General features: G+C 56.5%; 1 protein-coding gene across 2 annotated transcripts in view; it reads left to right on the forward strand.

The window, feature by feature from the left end:
- Window positions 1-773: 773 nt before the first annotated feature.
- Window positions 774-16,871, forward strand: part of Atp8b3 (ATPase phospholipid transporting 8B3) — a 20,885-nt gene continuing 4,787 nt past the window's right edge. Inside the window, exons 1-24 of one of the 2 annotated variants that reach the window (XM_050123579.1) lie at window positions 774-896; window positions 2,978-3,033; window positions 3,404-3,495; window positions 4,432-4,545; window positions 5,317-5,415; window positions 5,656-5,717; window positions 6,439-6,511; window positions 6,659-6,729; window positions 7,060-7,142; window positions 9,543-9,701; window positions 10,008-10,096; window positions 11,366-11,556; window positions 11,648-11,856; window positions 12,053-12,084; window positions 12,190-12,346; window positions 12,547-12,735; window positions 12,819-12,931; window positions 13,557-13,721; window positions 13,803-13,914; window positions 14,581-14,656; window positions 14,743-14,842; window positions 14,968-15,322; window positions 15,425-15,648; window positions 16,393-16,476. In XM_050123579.1, the coding sequence (XP_049979536.1) occupies window positions 2,988-3,033; window positions 3,404-3,495; window positions 4,432-4,545; window positions 5,317-5,415; window positions 5,656-5,717; window positions 6,439-6,511; window positions 6,659-6,729; window positions 7,060-7,142; window positions 9,543-9,701; window positions 10,008-10,096; window positions 11,366-11,556; window positions 11,648-11,856; window positions 12,053-12,084; window positions 12,190-12,346; window positions 12,547-12,735; window positions 12,819-12,931; window positions 13,557-13,721; window positions 13,803-13,914; window positions 14,581-14,656; window positions 14,743-14,842; window positions 14,968-15,322; window positions 15,425-15,648; window positions 16,393-16,476 (2,895 nt within the window). In that variant the 5' untranslated portion in view covers window positions 774-896; window positions 2,978-2,987. Of the gene's footprint in view, window positions 897-2,977; window positions 3,034-3,403; window positions 3,496-4,431; window positions 4,546-5,316; window positions 5,416-5,655; window positions 5,718-6,438; window positions 6,512-6,658; window positions 6,730-7,059; window positions 7,143-9,542; window positions 9,702-10,007; window positions 10,097-11,365; window positions 11,557-11,647; window positions 11,857-12,052; window positions 12,085-12,189; window positions 12,347-12,546; window positions 12,736-12,818; window positions 12,932-13,556; window positions 13,722-13,802; window positions 14,066-14,580; window positions 14,657-14,742; window positions 14,843-14,967; window positions 15,323-15,424; window positions 15,649-16,392; window positions 16,477-16,871 lie in introns of both variants that reach the window. The other variant, XM_050123578.1, reaches the window with a different exon arrangement.

The raw sequence follows: 16,871 nt of genomic DNA on the forward strand, positions 1-16,871 counted from the left end.
GTGTGTCTGCCTGGACGTGTCAAGGTCCCCTGGAGGTTCGCCCCTTTTTGTTAGCTTACCCTGGCTCTGCATTGGAGGAGCCCCTGCCTCATTGTAATTACCCCTTCCCCTGGAGAGTCAGGTGGGGGGTCTCCCAGATAAAGGCCATCCAAAAGGATATGAATGCAGCCCATAGTTAGACCAGTGGTTCTCAATCTGTGGGTCTCGAGGCCCTGCAGAAGGAAACCCACTGACCCCAACACCTTGTCCCTTCCTGATACCTCAGAGATGCCCTTGCCCTGGTAGCTCCCCGTCCATTTGCTGCCTGCCTCCTGGGCCATGACGTCACCCTTTCACAATTTTCCTAGGTCTGGCCTCGCCCTCAGAGGCTGCAAGCAGACCCCTGCCTGACCTTTCAGCAAAGCTTCCGTGTCTAAACCCCCGCTCTGGTTTCTGGCCCACGGTGGGCCTCTCTCCATGAGGCATAGCTCCACCCATGAAACGTGACACCACCCACGAGGCGTGGCTTTATCCACAATCCATAGATGCCACGAAACCTGGCTTCCACCCATGATGGCCCAGTCCATTCTTGGCCCACCTACAAGCATGGCCGTGCCCACAAGACCTGGCCACACCACACTGACCTGGTCCCTCTCACAACACTGCCTGACCCTTACATCCATGCCACTCAGCTAAGCCCCACCTTCTCCAGGCCCGGTCCAGCGGCCTGCGGCCCCTTCCCCTCCCTTAAGGCCCTGGTAGGCCCCGCCCCTTCTCAATGCCCCGCCCCCCAAGCCCGTGCCGCCCGTTTCAGACCCGTTGGCACCAGGCTAACAGCTCCCACAACATCGGCGGCCCTGGACGCCGCTGGCGGCCCACCCTAGGCAGCCCGGCCCCACCAAGCCCGGCCCTCGCAGGTGAGCACCGATACTCACAGCCGTGCATCCCAGGACTTCTGTGTGACCTCTCAGGGCTCTGCAGGTCACAGGGTTGGGGTGTCAGCATTGGGTGCAGGAGATGGCGCCCCCTAGAGGCTCATAAAATCAGACACCGAGTTGGGGGTTACTGATCCGACAGCCTGGTGACCACTAGATGGAGTTTACTGGGACTGTGCATTGTGGCCACGAGGGGACACTGCCAATGGCGTGTCTGGTAAGTGGGCGGTGTTCCTGCCCTAGATGCACTTTGGAGAGGGCGTCTCTTGACTCGGACAGGTCAGGACCCCTTAGGATTGCCTAAGACCATCGGAAAACACAGATATTAACTTTACAATCAAATAATAATAGTAAAATTACAGTTATGAAATAGTAACAAAATAATGGAGCTGGGCAGGTGAGGGCACCAGCCTTTAATCCCAGCACTCAGAGGCAGAGACAGGAGGATTTCTGAGACCCAGGACAGCCAGAGCTACACAGTGAAACCTGTCTCGAAAAAAACAAAAATACTAGTATTATTATCACTAGTAAAATAACAATAATAATAATATAATTTTATGGTTTGGGGTCACCACAACACGTGGAACCTACTCTAAAGGGTCGCAGCATCAGAAAGGTTGAGAACCGCTCGCCTATGGATCCCCTAGAATCCCAGCTGCCTGGCAGGCCTCCTCACCCCATCCCTCCCACATCCTTCCCTAGGCTCAGTTTTCCTCTGATGATTAGGGAGAGGCAGGACTCAGTCTCCCAGGACAGACCTGGTGCTGAGTCCCGGGGACACACGTGACTCAGACGCCCACAGTCCCTGTCCCTTGGAGAGAAGCGGGGTGCAGCAGACTCAGACTGTGAAAGCTCTAGAAGAGGTGACTAGAGGCGGGATGGGGGACGTCCCAGCTACTCAGGAAGCCCCGAGGAGGCGCAGGATCCCGACTGGCTGGTCTGGGAAGTACAGAGTGAGAAGTGAAGGGTGAGGAACCTATCAGGGAGGGGAGGATGTTGGGAGGGGGGGCACACAGCACACCTGGGCAGGCTAGGAGATTGCTGTAGTGTGGGTGTATGGGGGTGAAGTGGTCCCGGGGTTGGGGGGGGCACCTGCTGGTTGCCTAGGTACAATTTGTATAGACTTAAATGGGAACTAGGGTCCCTAGCTACAACACCAGACTCAAGTTTCCAGACCAGCCAGGTGTGGTAGCACCCCTCTCTCGCCCTAGCTATTCCAGGAGCCTGAGGCAGGAGAATCGTGAGTTCAAGGCCAGCCTGGTCAGCGTAGTGAGACCCTGCCTCAAAAAATAAACCATCATGCCGGGCAGTGGTGGCTCACTTGGGAGGCAGAGGCAGGCGGGTCTCTGCGACAGTCTGGTCTACAGAGAGAGTTCCAGGACAGCTAGGACTGCACAGAGAAACCCTGTCTGGAGAAGCATAAACAAATCATGAGAAAGGTTATCAGGTTGACATCTATCACTACACTTAGCAGCCAGACCACAGAGATCCACCTGCCTCCATGTCCCAAGTGCTGGAATTAAAGGCATGCGCCACCACACCAGGCCAGATCTATGTTTAAATGGCTGTATGCTCACATACACAGGCTGTGAGATGATGTAACACACACACGCACAGGCCTCGGCCCCATTGGGTCAGTCCATGAATATGAGTTGAGCTTGTGTGGGGAGCAGGTGGAACAGGAAGGGCATGGGGGAGACTAGAGGGCAGCCAGGCTGCCTTGCTGTGGTTGGAGGCCACAGCATCTCAGCAATGCTGTCCCTCGTCCTGGGTGCTGGGGATAGATGGGGGACATAAGGCCGACTGCTCAGATGGACAAGAGGGGCAAGCGAGATAAATGTCTTCCCTAAGCGACGCCCAAGACAGGGGCTTGCTATGCAACCCACGTTGAGCTGGACCGTGAAGCAATTCTGCTTCAGCGCCAGGCAGGGGATTGTGGGTCCAGCAGTGAGGCACTCTTAGAGAGGAGACCTCTAGGTCCTTGAGCAGTGACAGACACTACCCGAAAGAAGTGTGGAGACAGGGTGATTGTGACTTAGGGCTCTTTCCTCCCAATCCCACAGATCCACCAGCATGGATGATGTTCACCTTGGGGAAGACCTAGAGGATAAAGACACAGGTGCGGTCCTGTGTCCCCAGTAAGGCAGTGTGGAGAGGGAGGCGCTGGGTGACGGGTATACCCTCAGCCCGAACCACATACCAGAGTGGACCACCAGGGCTGGATTTCCTGGGACCCAACTCCCTGATGGCCTGGGGGTAAGCCATCTGTCACTGCACCTACAGCCTACCTCTAGGCACAGAGACCACTGGGCTCCCAGTGGCTCCCCTGTCCACCTGGTGTTTACCAAGTTCCAGGCCTGAGATGGGCATCACTGTACCTGGGGCCCCTGGGGGCCTATTAGCCTTCAGGCTCCAGGGTGATACGCTAGCAGTTGTCCCTGGTGGAACCCCAGCAGCACCAGCCATCCCGCCCTCCCCCTCCCCCGCAGCGTTCACCTGGGAGGTGAAGGCCAACAACCGTGCCTACCACAAGCAGTTCAGAAAGAAAGGTTTCCTGTGCTGGAGACAGAAGAAGTACAAGGTGAGTTGCCCCTGACAGCTGCACCCCAGGGCCCCCGCCCAGCACCTGACCGTATGGTGAGCCAGGATCCACCCTGAGAGTCTCAGAGTTGTTTTTTTGAAAGGAGATCTCACTAGGTACCCTGACTTGCACTTTAACTCAGGATCCTTTTGCCTCAGCTTCTCCAGTGCTAGGGAATTTATTCTAGGATTAGAACTGGAACCAAAGGCCTCTGAATACTGTGGGGAGTTCCATCCCTTGAGCCATGCCCAAGCACCTCACTGGGTGATTCTAGGTAGGGCACCACCCTGACCACACCCCGAGCCCTTCACTGGAGGATTCTAGGCAGGGCTCCACCCTGACCATGCCCCCAACCCCCCAGTGGAGGATTCTAGGCGGGGCTCCACACTAGAGCACACATTTTACCCTTTATACAAATATAGGGTGACCTTCAGTTCCCTCTGTCAGTCAGGCAGGATCCTTCTGCGCAGTCTCCTGAGTGCTGGGATGACATGCCTGTGCTACCAGGCATTCTGCCGCCTTATTTTAACCATGATGACAGTGATGTCATTCTAAGTCCCTAATTCCACTTCCTTCCTGGTGCTAATCCAACAGCTGCTAGTTCAGGACTCCCACCAGGCCTACCTACAGTCCCTCGCTATGTCTCACTCGGCTCCATGACTTTGCCCTAAGTAGAACCTCAGACAATGCTGTTGAAGGCCTGCTCTCAGCTGGCACTCCATCAAGACCTTGTCCTCAGCAGGTGCTCAGTCGATGCTGGCTAGAAGCCTTAGGCATTCGGTACTGGCGAGGTGGATGCTGTTGATGTCGCCAAGGCCTCGGGGGAGTCTGCAGGGTGGGACAGGTGGGGAGCCAGGTGTCTGAGCAGGGCCCCCAGGGGCTTCTGTACTGGGGGAGCAGGTACTGCATGCCGACAACTGATAGCTCTCATTCTAGAGCAACGCCATCCACACAGCCAAGTACAACTTCTTCACCTTCCTGCCTCTGAACCTGTTTGAGCAGTTTCATCGTATTTCCAATCTCTACTTCCTTCTCATCATCATCCTACAGGTGGGCAGGGCGGGGTGGGGCGGGGCGAGGTGATGGGCGGACCTCAGGGTCACAGGAGCCACCTTAGGTGGGGGCTTCTCTCTGAAGACTGTGTGATGGGAGGCCTTAAAGTCACTCCTCCTCCCCTCTCCTGTGCTGGCTGTGTATGCTAGCGGACAGTCCCCGGCAGGCAGGAGGGGTATCGTGTCTGCTGAAAGCCAAAGATGGGTGCGGGAGAGAGGTTTCGTATTCAGCAAACACTATCCTGGGGCCTTGTATTCACCAAGCACTCAGTAAATGCTGGTTGCGGGATCAGGAAGGCACTTAGCACTGTGGGGCTTCACAGGCTTTCTGCGGCCCCACCCACCTGCCTGGGCTCTGAGAACGGCGTGGGCGCCCTCCACTGGGACAGGTCCTGGCACCTGGTTGATGCCTGGCCTAGGGGTGCGCCCTGGGAGGAGGTGCCTCCCTCCCAGCTGTGAATAGTGTCTCAAGTGTCTCAAGTACACCCCCAGTAGTCCGGCACCTCATTTCTGCTCTGCTTTAACCTGTCAAATTACAAAACATGTATGGAGTACCTGCTGTGTGCGGGGAGTCAGCCAGGCCCTGTCCGCCATGGCTTCTGTTTGCCTGAGACTGGGGAGAGTGGCAATCTAGGAAGGGCTAGAGGACAGGCTCAGGTCTGAAGGAATAGAAACCTGGCTTCCGGGAGAGGACAAGACAGAAAGGGAAGGTTAGGGTGGTCTGTGGAGGGGGGGAGGAGAGGCTAGTGTGACTTTCTGGCCCCTCCAGGGCATCCCTGAGATCTCCACACTGCCCTGGTTCACGCTCTTTGCCCCTCTGGTCTGTCTGCTTTTGATCCGAGCCACCCGTGACCTGGTGGATGACATCGTGAGTGAGGCGAGGGTGGCATGGGCCAGGGTATGGGAGGTTGGGACTGTCCCCAGACCACACATAGGGAGCAGAGTGAGCCCAGGGGGCCTCGGGCAGAGTGTGCTGGGCCTCCAGGCTCGACCGGGAGCACTTGTAGACAGGTACCCTCTGCCTCTACCTCTCTCTTGGGGATCCGCTCTGGGGTGGAGTGGGGACAGGGGACAGGGCTGCCTCTCAGATCCTCATTTGTTGGTCCAGGGTCGACACAGGAGTGATAATATCATCAACAACAGGCCCTGCCAGATCCTGAAAGGGAAGAGGTGAGGGCTGGGGACATCTGAGGACAAGGAGACTAACCCTGGGGGAGCCGCTGAGCGGCTAGCACCTTTCCACACTGCCCTAGTTGGGTTTGTGTGACTGTGATAAAGGCCACAACAAAAGCAGCTTGTGAGGAAAGGGTTCACCTCAGCTCACGGCTCCAGCCCATCATCGGGAAGGCAGGCAGAGCCTCAAGGCAGAGCTGAGGCAGAGTCCCCGGAGGACACTGCTTATGGACCTGTTCCTGGGGCTTGTTGGGCCTGCTGCCCTGCACAGCCCAGAGCCACAGTGGGCGGGCTGGGGCTGGGAGGGGGGGAGCCAGGGGACCCTCCCACATCAATCATCCATCAAGATAAAGACATGCCCGTGGGCCAATACGATGGGTGCTTTTTCTTAGCTAGTTCATCCCAGCTGAGGGGAGGTGGCTCTCAGATGGGGACCTGACAGTTTGCTCCGTAGATTGTGGAGCTGAGACATAGGGGGTTCCCCTTGAAGGACATAAGTGGTGCTGGAGCGCATCGCACGGAGACATGACCCTGGCTGAGGGCAGAAGCAGGTTGGGGAAGGTTTTCTGGGGGCAGTGGCTGCCGAACTGGGCCTTGTAGGGTGGTGACTCAGTAAGATCGAGGGCTCCAGAGGTGGCAACTGCAGCTCCATGAGAGGAGCTGGGCACATGGGGGAGTAAATCACGCCCACACTGTGACTCCACCCCCCTCCTTGCAGTTTCCTATGGAAGAAATGGAAGAATCTGTGTGTGGGGGATGTGGTGTGTCTCAGCAAAGACAGCATCGTCCCGGTGAGCCCCCTACGAGTGTCCCTAGGGGTGGGTCTGCTGTGGGGGATGCGGTGTGTCTCAGCAAAGACAGCATCGTCCCGGTGAGCCCCCTCCCACGAGCGCCCCTAGGGGAGGGTCTGCCAACAGTGCCTTTCTGCCCCACCACAGGCTGACTTGCTCCTGCTGGCCAGTACAGAGCCCAGTAGCCTGTGCTATGTGGAAACCGCAGACATTGATGGGTAAGAGGCCATGGCTTCCCTGGGGGCTTGGCGACAGAGCAACCCTTCTTCTCCTGTGGCTGAAAGAGATAGCCAGGTAGTCCAGCTAACCCTTCAGGGTACCGGTGTGTCTGTACCCAGGGCAGACAGCCACGGCGCAGCCCTGACTCAGGGAGCAGGTGTGCTATGTGACCTCAGACAAGGCCTCTCCTTCTCTGGGCGTCATCTTTCTGTGGATACAGCAGGCACTTAGCAAAAGTGGTCAAGGGTCTGGAAGAAGTACAACTTCTCAACACAGGGTGTCATCCACGGCCATATTTTCATGACTCTACACCTTGCTCTTGTCCCCAGGGAGACCAACTTGAAGTTCAGACAGGCTTTGATGGTCACACATCGGGAGCTTACTAGCCCAAAGAAGATGGCTTCCTTCCAGGGTGAGGGAAGGAGGCATCCTGTGTGCCTCTCTCCGCCTCCCTTGCTGGGCCCATATGGGTGGTGGGTTGGCCCTGCACAGTGTGCCACCCATGGAGAGGGACCCCCTGCCCTCTACCTCGGAAAGTGCCCATGCTGCTGGAGGTGTTTTTACGGTTCTATTGTAAAGGCCAATTAGGAGGTTTGACCTTTTGCTGTCTTAGTGCTTTCTCTAATCTTCCTCAGAACTTAGCAATAATTCTAGCACCCAGGAGGCTGAGGCAGGAGGAACCCAGGACTGAGGGCTGGACAGGTGACTCGGGTTAAGAGCACTGGCTGCTCTAACAGAGGACCTGGGTTTGGTTCTCACTGGCTCATCACAGCCAGTAACTCCGGCCCCAAGGGACCCAGTGCCTCTGGGCTCCACAGGCTCCTGCACACATGTGCACACACCTGTGCATAGATGTGCACACACTTGCACACACTTGTGCACACACCTGTACATGCACGTGCACACACATCTCTGTGCGTGGACTGCACAACCATGTACACACACCTGTGCATAGATGTGTAATTTAAAATTTACGGTTGCGGGGGAGGGGGCTGGAGAGATGGCTCAGAAGTTAGGAGCACAGGCTGCTCTTCCAGAGGACCCAGGTTCAATTCCCAGCAACCACATGGTAGCTTAAACCCATCTGTAACTCCAGTTCCAGGGGATCTGACACCTTCACACCAGTGCATATAAAGTAAAGATATATATATTAAGGAGGTTTGGCATGCCTTTAACCTTTAATCCCAGCACTGGGGAAGTAGAGGCAGGTGGAACTCTGTGAGTTTAAGGTCAATCTGGTCTACAGAGTGAGTTCAGTACAATCAGGACTGTTACACAGAAAAACCCTATGTCAAAAAAAAAAAAAAAGATATGTTCTATAAATTGACTAAGAAAAAAAAAACAATTACAGTAAGGGTCTGGGAAAGGATTCTGTGTGGCCTTTGGCCTCAGGGCACAAAGGTCGCCAGCTCTGGGAGGCGAACAGTTTAAATTCCCTCCCCTGAAGGTACCATCTGCTGTGTTTCACATTCCAGGCCTTCCTGGTACTTATCTAGGAAAACAAAGACCTCTGCCTCCTACCACCCTCCAGCAGGCAGTGACCCCAGGCCCCACAGGCCTAGCACCTGGCACACAGTACACGCTCATTTAGTGTGTCAGGTGAGAAGGGCAAGTTCCATAGGAGACCCTAGGAGACCCTGTGTGGTGGCTGAGGCGCTCCATTGCCCCCCCCCCCCCCCGCTTTGGGTCTCTTTCTCTGAAGGACAGAGCTGCCCCCTGTTGGATTGTTTGGCGATCAACAAGTCAAGACCCTAAGAAATTGTCCATGCCAAACATCACAGGTGTCTGGGATCCAGGGAACATCCAAACACCGAGTCCTTGCCTATTCTCTCTACCTGTCCCTCCTTAGGAAACACATGACGACTAGGTACTTCTCTCTCTCTCTCTCTCTCTCTCTCTCTCTCTCTCTCTCTCTTTTAGTTTTTCGAGACATGGTTTCTCTCTGTAGAGCAGGCTGGCCTTGAACTCAGAGACCTGCCTGCCTCTGCCTCCCGAATGCTGGGATTAAAGGTGTCTCTTAAGACAGCAGAGGATCATGGGTTAGGCTGCCTTCCACTGGAACCAAGCATCCTCAGATGCTTATCTTTTCTTCATTTTGTTGATTTTTAAAAATAATTTTATTTTTTTTCCAGACAGGGTTTCTCTGTTTTGCCCTGGCTGTCCTGGAACTCCCTCTGTAGACCAGGCTGGCCTCGAGCTCACAGAGATCCGCCTGCCTCTGCCTCTCGAGTGCCATAATTAAAGGCGTGCGCCATCCCCTTTCTAGAACATTTCTTTCTGGGCTTCACAGAGTTTCAGTGCAGACCTATCTTCCCCTCAAGGAGATTTACCTATGCACGGTCGTGCTCACAGAGTTGAGTTAGTTACTACCAGAATAAGTTTTCACCAAATTGTGTCATACTTAAATATGCCTAAAATAAATGGTTCCGTGGGTGAGACTCGAGAAGTCTGAAGCATCTCTGGCTACAGTGTCTCACTGAGCAGAGCTGCCTTCCTGCTTCCTGTGGATCACCTCTCTGCAGGCCTGGGAAGGTCGCAGACACCCATGTCATCAAAGGCATGGGCCTTGCAGCAATGTCCATCCAGTTTTCAGCCATAGGGGACGAGGCTAGAGAGGGAGGGAGGGCAGGCAATTGGGCTGCAGGAAGAGAAGGATATGCAAAAGTCCTGAGGTCATGATGGGTCATTTCTGGTGCATTTTGAGAAAGCCAGGAGGGTGGCCTGGGTTGGATGGTGACAGCAATGTGGCAGGAAACTGCAGGACCAGCACCAGTGCTGAGGCCATGTGGCTGCTGCTCACCGGGTCCCACAGGTACAGTGACTTGTGAGGAACCCAACAGCCGGATGCATCATTTCGTGGGGAGCCTTGAGTGGAACAACAGGAAGTACTCGCTGGACATCGGGAACCTCCTCCTACGTGGCTGCAAAATCCGCAACACAGACACCTGCTACGGCCTGGTCATCTATGCTGGTACAGTGCATTGGGCTTCTGCATGGGGAACTAAGGGAGAACTGTGAAGCTGGTGAGGGACCTCAAAGCCTACATGATGTGGGCTCTGGGTGCTGTCAGATGGGCTAGTGGTCAGCACCCTGGTTGGGTGGGTGGATGGGTAGATGGATGGATGGATGGGTGGATGGATGGATGGATGGGTGGATGGATGGATGGGTGGGTGGGTGGATGGATGGGTGGATGGATGGATGGGTGCATGGGTGGATGCATGGATAAGTGGATGGGTACATGCATGAGGTAGATAACAGATGGGAATAAATCTTGCAGGTTTAGACACGAAGATCATGAAGAACTGTGGGAAGATTCATATGAAAAGAACCAAGCTGGACCTGCTGATGAACAAGCTGGTGATCTGGGTAAGGCGTCCGGGAGAGCCTGTGGGGACTCCCGATGAGGGAGGCGATGGCTTCCGGGTCCCCTGTGGCCTCCTCATCCTCCGTCCATCCTCCCTCCTTTTCTTCCTGCTTTTTTTTTTTTCCTAAAAATTCTGGGCTAATTTTTTTGTTTTGTTTTGTTTTTCGAGACAGGGTTTCTCTGTGGTTTTGGAGCCTGTCCTGGAACTAGCTCTTGTAGACCAGGCTGGTCTCGAACTCACAAAGATCCGCCTGCCTCTGCCTCCAGAGTGCTGGGATTAAAGGCATGAGCCACCACCGCCCGGCTTCTGGGCTAATTTTGAACTTTCCTCCAGCCTGCTCCCAGTGCTAAGGGGACAGGCCTACCTTGGGCTCCTTTTGTGTTGTGCTTTATGGTAGCCCAGATACAGGAGGATCAGGACTCAGAGGCCACCTTGGATTAAAGACAAAGAGCCCCAAAGCCAGACTAGGACTCCAAGAGCCCTCTGGCTGTCTTGTCCTCCCTTAGCCCCTGGATAAACCCCACGTGCAGGTCCTCCACCCATCCCCGTCCACCCCACAGATCTTCATATCCCTCGTGATGGTGTCCCTGCCCCCGGGCAGGTCCTCCACCCATCCCCGTCCACCCCACAGGTCTTCATATCCCTCGTGATGGTGTCCCTGCTCCCGGGCAGGTCCTCCACCCATCCCCGTCCACCCCACAGGTCTTCATATCCCTCGTGATGGTGTCCCTGCTCCCGGGCAGGTCCTCCACCCATCCCCGTCCACCCCACAGGTCTTCATATCCCTCGTGATGGTGTCCCTGCTCCCGGGCAGGTCCTCCACCCATCCCCGTCCACCCCACAGGTCTTCATATCCCTCGTGATGGTGTCCCTGCTCCCGGGCAGGTCCTCCACCCATCCCCGTCCACCCCACAGGTCTTCATATCCCTCGTGATGGTGTCCCTGCTCCCGGGCAGGTCCTCCACCCATCCCCGTCCACCCCACAGGTCTTCATATCCCTCGTGATGGTGTCCCTGCTCCCGGGCAGGTCCTCCACCCATCCCCGTCCACCCCACAGGTCTTCATATCCCTCGTGATGGTGTCCCTGCTCCCGGGCAGGTCCTCCACCCATCCCCGTCCACCCCACAGGTCTTCATATCCCTCGTGATGGTGTCCCTGCTCCCGGGCAGGTCCTCCACCCATCCCCGTCCACCCCACAGGTCTTCATATCCCTCGTGATGGTGTCCCTGCTCCCGGGCAGGTCCTCCACCCATCCCCGTCCACCCCACAGGTCTTCATATCCCTCGTGATTGTGTCCCTGCTGCTAACACTGGGCTTCGCCTTCATGGTGAAGGAATTCAAAGGCAAACACCACTACGTGTTGGCGCTGCACGTGCGCACAGAGGTCGTGGAGTCTTTCTTCATTTTCTGGGGTTTCCTCATCCTGCTGAGCGTCATGGTGCCCATGGCCATGTTCATCATGTAAGCTTCAGGGAAGGCCTTGGGGGTCCCTGTCCACAGGGTGTGGAACTTGGAGCAAAACTGACTTGATCGTGGGCTTGGCCGTTTGCAGTGCCGAGTTCATCTACCTAGGCAACAGCTTTTTCATCAACTGGGACCTTAATATGTACTACGAGCCCCTGGACATGCCGGCTAAGGCCCGCAGCACCAGTCTCAACGACCAGCTGGGGCAGGTGCAGTACATCTTCTCGGACAAGACAGGGACGCTCACCCAGAACATCATGACTTTCAAGAAGTGCTGTGTCAATGGCTGCATCTACGGTGACGCCCCCAGCCACACCCCCCAGCTTCCTAGGGTGCCCTGGGGATCTGCTAATGAGCACCTGAGCTCAGAACCAGACCAATGGCCACGTGGTCCCAAGGTGTCCCCTGGAAGTCTAAAGTTGGAGCAGGAACCTGGGGATCCTAAGTGTGGCTTCCTGGGGAAGCCAAATCCTGAAGCAGGTTTCTTCCCCAGATTCGGATGATGAGCATGGGATTCTCCGGAAGGTGAGCCCTGTGGAGCCTGCCTCGCTGCGGCTGTTGCAGCCTAGTAGGCCTAGGTGAGGTGAGTGCCAGATCACCTAACCCTGCCTGCACCCTGCCATCTCCCAGCGCAACCCATATGCCTGGAACCCATTCGCCGACGGCAAACTCCAGTTCTACAATAAAGAGCTGGAACACATGGTGCAAGGCCAGCAGGACACAGTTGTCCAGGAGTTCTGGCGTCTGCTCGCCATCTGCCACACCGTGATGGTACATGAGAACAACAGTGAGTGGCCAGGCAGCCTGCTCTCAGCCTGCTACCCCCATCCAAGGGGCTGGGAGATGGCCCCTTCTCACCCCACCCCTCCCCTTCTCACCCCTCCCCTCCCCTTCTCATCTCACCCCTCCCCTCCTCTTCTCACCCCTCCCCTCCCCTTCTCATCCCACCCCTCCCCTTCTCACCCCCATGCTCCCTTTCTCTGTCAGACCAGCTGCTGTATCAGGCAGCCTCCCCTGATGAGGAGGCACTGGTCACTGCTGCTCGGAACTTTGGCTACGTGTTTCGGTCTCGGACCCAGGACACCATCACCCTGGTGGAGCTGGGGGAGGAACGGGTCTACCAGGTTCTGGCCATGATGGATTTCAACAGCGTTCGAAAACGGATGTCAGTGCTTGGTGAGCCCCAGGCCTCTCCCTGCTACTCCTTGTACACTGTGCCTTGCACAAAGCAGACATCAGAACCTTGCCACCCCCCACAGTCCGAAACCCAGAGGGCTCCATCTGCCTCTACACCAAGGGTGCTGACACAGTCATCCTCGAGCGGCTTCACAAGAAGGGCGCCATGGAGACCACCACAGAGGAAGCCCTGGCCGTGAGTCTCCTGCTGGGGGAGGCCAGTGTGCACGGCTGTAGACAGGCGCAGTCAGAGTCCAGGGCTCCATCAGATAGATGAACTTTCCGTGCGCGGGTGGGTAAACTGAGGTCCAGTGAAGAGCACCAGCCTGTCTGAGGTGACCCAGTGTGACAGTCAAGCCTAAGCTCCCACCCTAACCAAATCTCCGTCAGCCATAGCCGTGGTCCTGGCTCCCAGGGCCATCACGGGACAGGGACAGAAGGCCATGGGAAGGGGCGAGCGCTCTTTGCTGGAGTCCTGGCCTTCAGGAGTGACATGTTCCAGACATGCTCGGAGGCCTGAGAGGAGGACCCTCCCCATGGTGATGTTAGGAGGAGTCTTGGGACAGGGACCCTGAGAGGGGGTAGGACCTTAAAATCACTGAGCAGCTGGGGTGTGGACATACACACCTGCCAGCCCAGCTCTGCAGAGCTGAGGCAGGAGGGTGAGGAACTCAGGCAGGAAAGAGCTGGCTGAGCCATGCATACATGCAGAGGGTATGAGAGAGGGTGCCCCCTGTACAAAGGTCCAGAGGCACCAAGGCACTGGTGACTTGGGATGAGAAGGGCCCTGAGGACTGATGGTCAGTTGCCTGTGCTCACAGGCCTTCGCAGAGCAGACCTTGCGCACCCTGTGCCTGGCCTACAAGAAGGTGGCGGAGGAGGCCTATAAGCAGTGGGAACCGGAGCACCAGGAGGCCACCCTCCTGCTGCAGAACCGGGCGCAGGCCCTGCACCAAGTGTATAACAAGATGGAGCAGAACCTGCAGGTGGTGACGGGGGTGGGGGGTGGGTGGGGGGACCGGCCACTGGGCTCCTGCATGTTCTGAACCCATGCTTGCCTTCCCCAGCTGCTGGGAGCCACGGCCATTGAAGACAAACTGCAAGACGGTGTCCCTGAGACCATCAAGTGCCTCAAAAAGGGGAACATTAAAATGTGGGTGCTGACCGGGGACAAGCCAGGTGGGTCCCTGGCACTGTTGCCACAGAATACATGCTACACCTGGGGTGCTGCACCCGCGGCAGGGCTCTCCGCGATGTCCCCAGGAGTGGGACACGTGCCTCGCACAACCTCTGCGCTCCCAGAGTTTCATCGTGACCATCACACAGCCAGGTGGGGACCTCTTCACACCCTTGGAGACACACCTGCCCTGAGGTGACCTGTTGGCCTCCAGGTCAGCGTTGAGGCTCTCCCTAGGGCCCATGTAGAGACATGTCCGCTCTGACAATTTTTAAGGTTTTTAATTTTAGTTTTTTTTTTCAATTTTCTTTTTGACTTTTCGCTTCTGACTTTCAAATAAATTTGACATTTTCGTGTTTGCTTAAAATGTGGTGGGCCTCAGGATCCCGGCTCCACCCCATCTCCCTGGTACCCCACGCATCCTCCCCAAGCCCAGCAGCCAAAGTCCTACGGCTACTTCTGATTGGCCAGTTCTGTTATGACATGGAGCCGCTTCGAGCCAATCACTGCGGCTAGCCAGGAGGTTGGAGGGGGGGAGGCTGCAAGGGACGAGGACCTCCGTGGTAGGCGGGGCCTGCGGGGCGGGGCCTGCGGGGCAGGGCCGGTGGGGCGGGGCCTGCGGGGCGGGGCTCCTGAGCCAGAGTGCGTGCACCCGGATGGGTTTACAGAGACTGCGGTGAACATCGGCTTCGCGTGCAAGCTGCTGTCGGAGAACATGCTCATTTTGGAAGATAAGAACATCAAGTAAGCAGGTCGCGCTCTCTGGCACTCTCACACCGTCCTATGGCTAGGACGATGGCGCCACTTTTCCAACCATCCTTGTCCCGCAGACGTTTACTGGAGAACTATTGGAACGAAAGCGAACAGCAGAGGGCGTTCAAGATGATGACTCACCACAATATAGCCTTGGTTATCAACGGGGAGTTCCTGGTGAGTGGTGGGGGCCAGGAGCAGTGGGGCTGGGGAAACCTGGGGGGGGCATACTAAGAAGAGGGATGCAGGCCTAGTGACCCAAGCCCCTTCGCCCCCTTCCCATCCCCTACACTCGACACTAGGATCAGCTGCTCCTGTCCTTGCGCAAGGAGCCCCGAGCTCTGGTCCAGAATGCAGTGGTGGATGAGCCGGTTATGTCCAGGATGGACTTCCTCCAGGCGCGGAGGATCTCCCAGATGTGGCGAAACATTGGATCCTCCCTGACACAGTCCCCGTCAGCCGCCTCTAAGATCCACGAAAGCCCCGAGGTTCGGCGGGAGAGGGCCTTTGTAGACCTGGCCTCCAAGTGCCAAGCTGTCATCTGCTGCAGGGTGACGCCCAAGCAGAAGGCCCTGGTGGTGGCCTTGGTGAAGAAATACCAGCAGGTGGTGACGCTGGCCATCGGAGATGGAGCCAACGACGTGAACATGATCAAGAGTGGGTGGCGGACCTGTAGCTGGGGTGGGGTGGGGTGGGGGAGTCTGGAGCCTGGGGATTAGGCCCCCCAATGGCTGACAGGGGCTGCCATGGTCCCTGCAGCTGCAGACATCGGTGTGGGGCTGGCAGGTCAGGAGGGCATGCAGGCGGTTCAGAACAGCGACTACGTGCTGGCCCAATTCTGCTACCTGCAGCGACTGCTCCTTGTACACGGGCGCTGGTCCTACATGCGTGTCTGCAAGTTCCTGCGTTACTTTTTCTACAAGACGGTGGCCAGCATGATGGCTCAGATATGGTTCTCCATGTTCAACGGCTTTACAGCACAGGTGTGTGGCGTGTGAGGGCCGAGGCAGGAGGATTGCCACTAGTCTAAGACCACCTGGGCAGATCAGGTGTGGCGGGGCGCGCCTGTCATGACAGTTTGGGGGATTATAAGGCACGAAGATTACCATGGGCTCAAAACAGCTAAATTAAGCCTGGTGGTGGTGCACGCCTTTAATCCCAGCACTTGGAGGCAGAGGCAGGCAGATCTCTGTGAGTTTGAGGCCAGCCTGGTCCACAGAGTGAGTTCCAAGACAGTCAGGAGCATACAGAGAAACCCTGTCTTAAAAAACCAAAAAATAAAATATAACTAGGCAGTTGGTTAGACCTTGGTTCAGAACTACAAAATGAGTGGCGGGGCCGTAGCCGTGCAGAGAACCTGGGGAGGAACCAAGCCTCTGTGTGTGCGGCGGGACACCGAACCAGGTGAGCGCTTGCCAGCTGTAGACCAGGCTGGCCTCCAACTGGACATCCTCCTGTATCAGCTTCCCCAGGGTTGGGGTGCTTGGACTCTGGGTTCCTGCTGTTTGTTTTTAGCTCAGTTAGCTCCAAGAGAAGAACTGGTCTGGCTGGGTCTCTCTTAGCTCTTTAGCCTCTAGTTACCCTCATCAGAATCAAATCTGATGCAATTCTAGAAGCTCATTCTCTCTCCAGACATCAAATTTGGGTGTCTGTCTTTGCTGGTCGCCTGTCCCCAGTACCAGCCGCCGGCTGCAGGGCCCCTAGTGAAGCTGTCACCTCCCTTGCAGCCCCTGTATGAAGGCTGGTTCCTGGCTCTCTTTAATCTGCTGTACTCCACACTCCCGGTTCTCTACATTGGTCTGTTTGAGCAGGTGAGTGCACGCAGGGGGGTCTGTGGGAGGGGGACCTCTGGCTGGAGAGGTTCCTGCACCCCAAGAACCAGATCTTGTGTCTGGTCTTCTGTGTAATAAGAAGGGGGTACCAGTCCAGAGTGATGCCGCCAGGGGGATTAATTTGGGTGAGGACCAGGGGGACTGGAGCAAGAGTTTCAGTTCCATCTCACATTTGAAAGTGAAATATTTAGTTGTTGGTGGGAGGAAAATTGGGCCATTTTGCATGAATATGTGTTTCCACATGCTGAGTGAACTTTTACAGACACGCTTAGAATCCTCACCCACCGATCCCCCCACCCGCCGACCCCCCACCCGCCGACCCCCCACCCGCGGACCCCCCACCCGCGGACCCCCCCAGGACTCCCCCACCCGCG

Source organism: Alexandromys fortis, unplaced genomic scaffold, assembly GCF_014885135.2.
Source record: "Alexandromys fortis isolate MF-2015 unplaced genomic scaffold, M_Fortis_MF-2015_v1.1 scaffold_221, whole genome shotgun sequence".
NCBI lineage: Eukaryota > Metazoa > Chordata > Mammalia > Rodentia > Cricetidae > Alexandromys > Alexandromys fortis.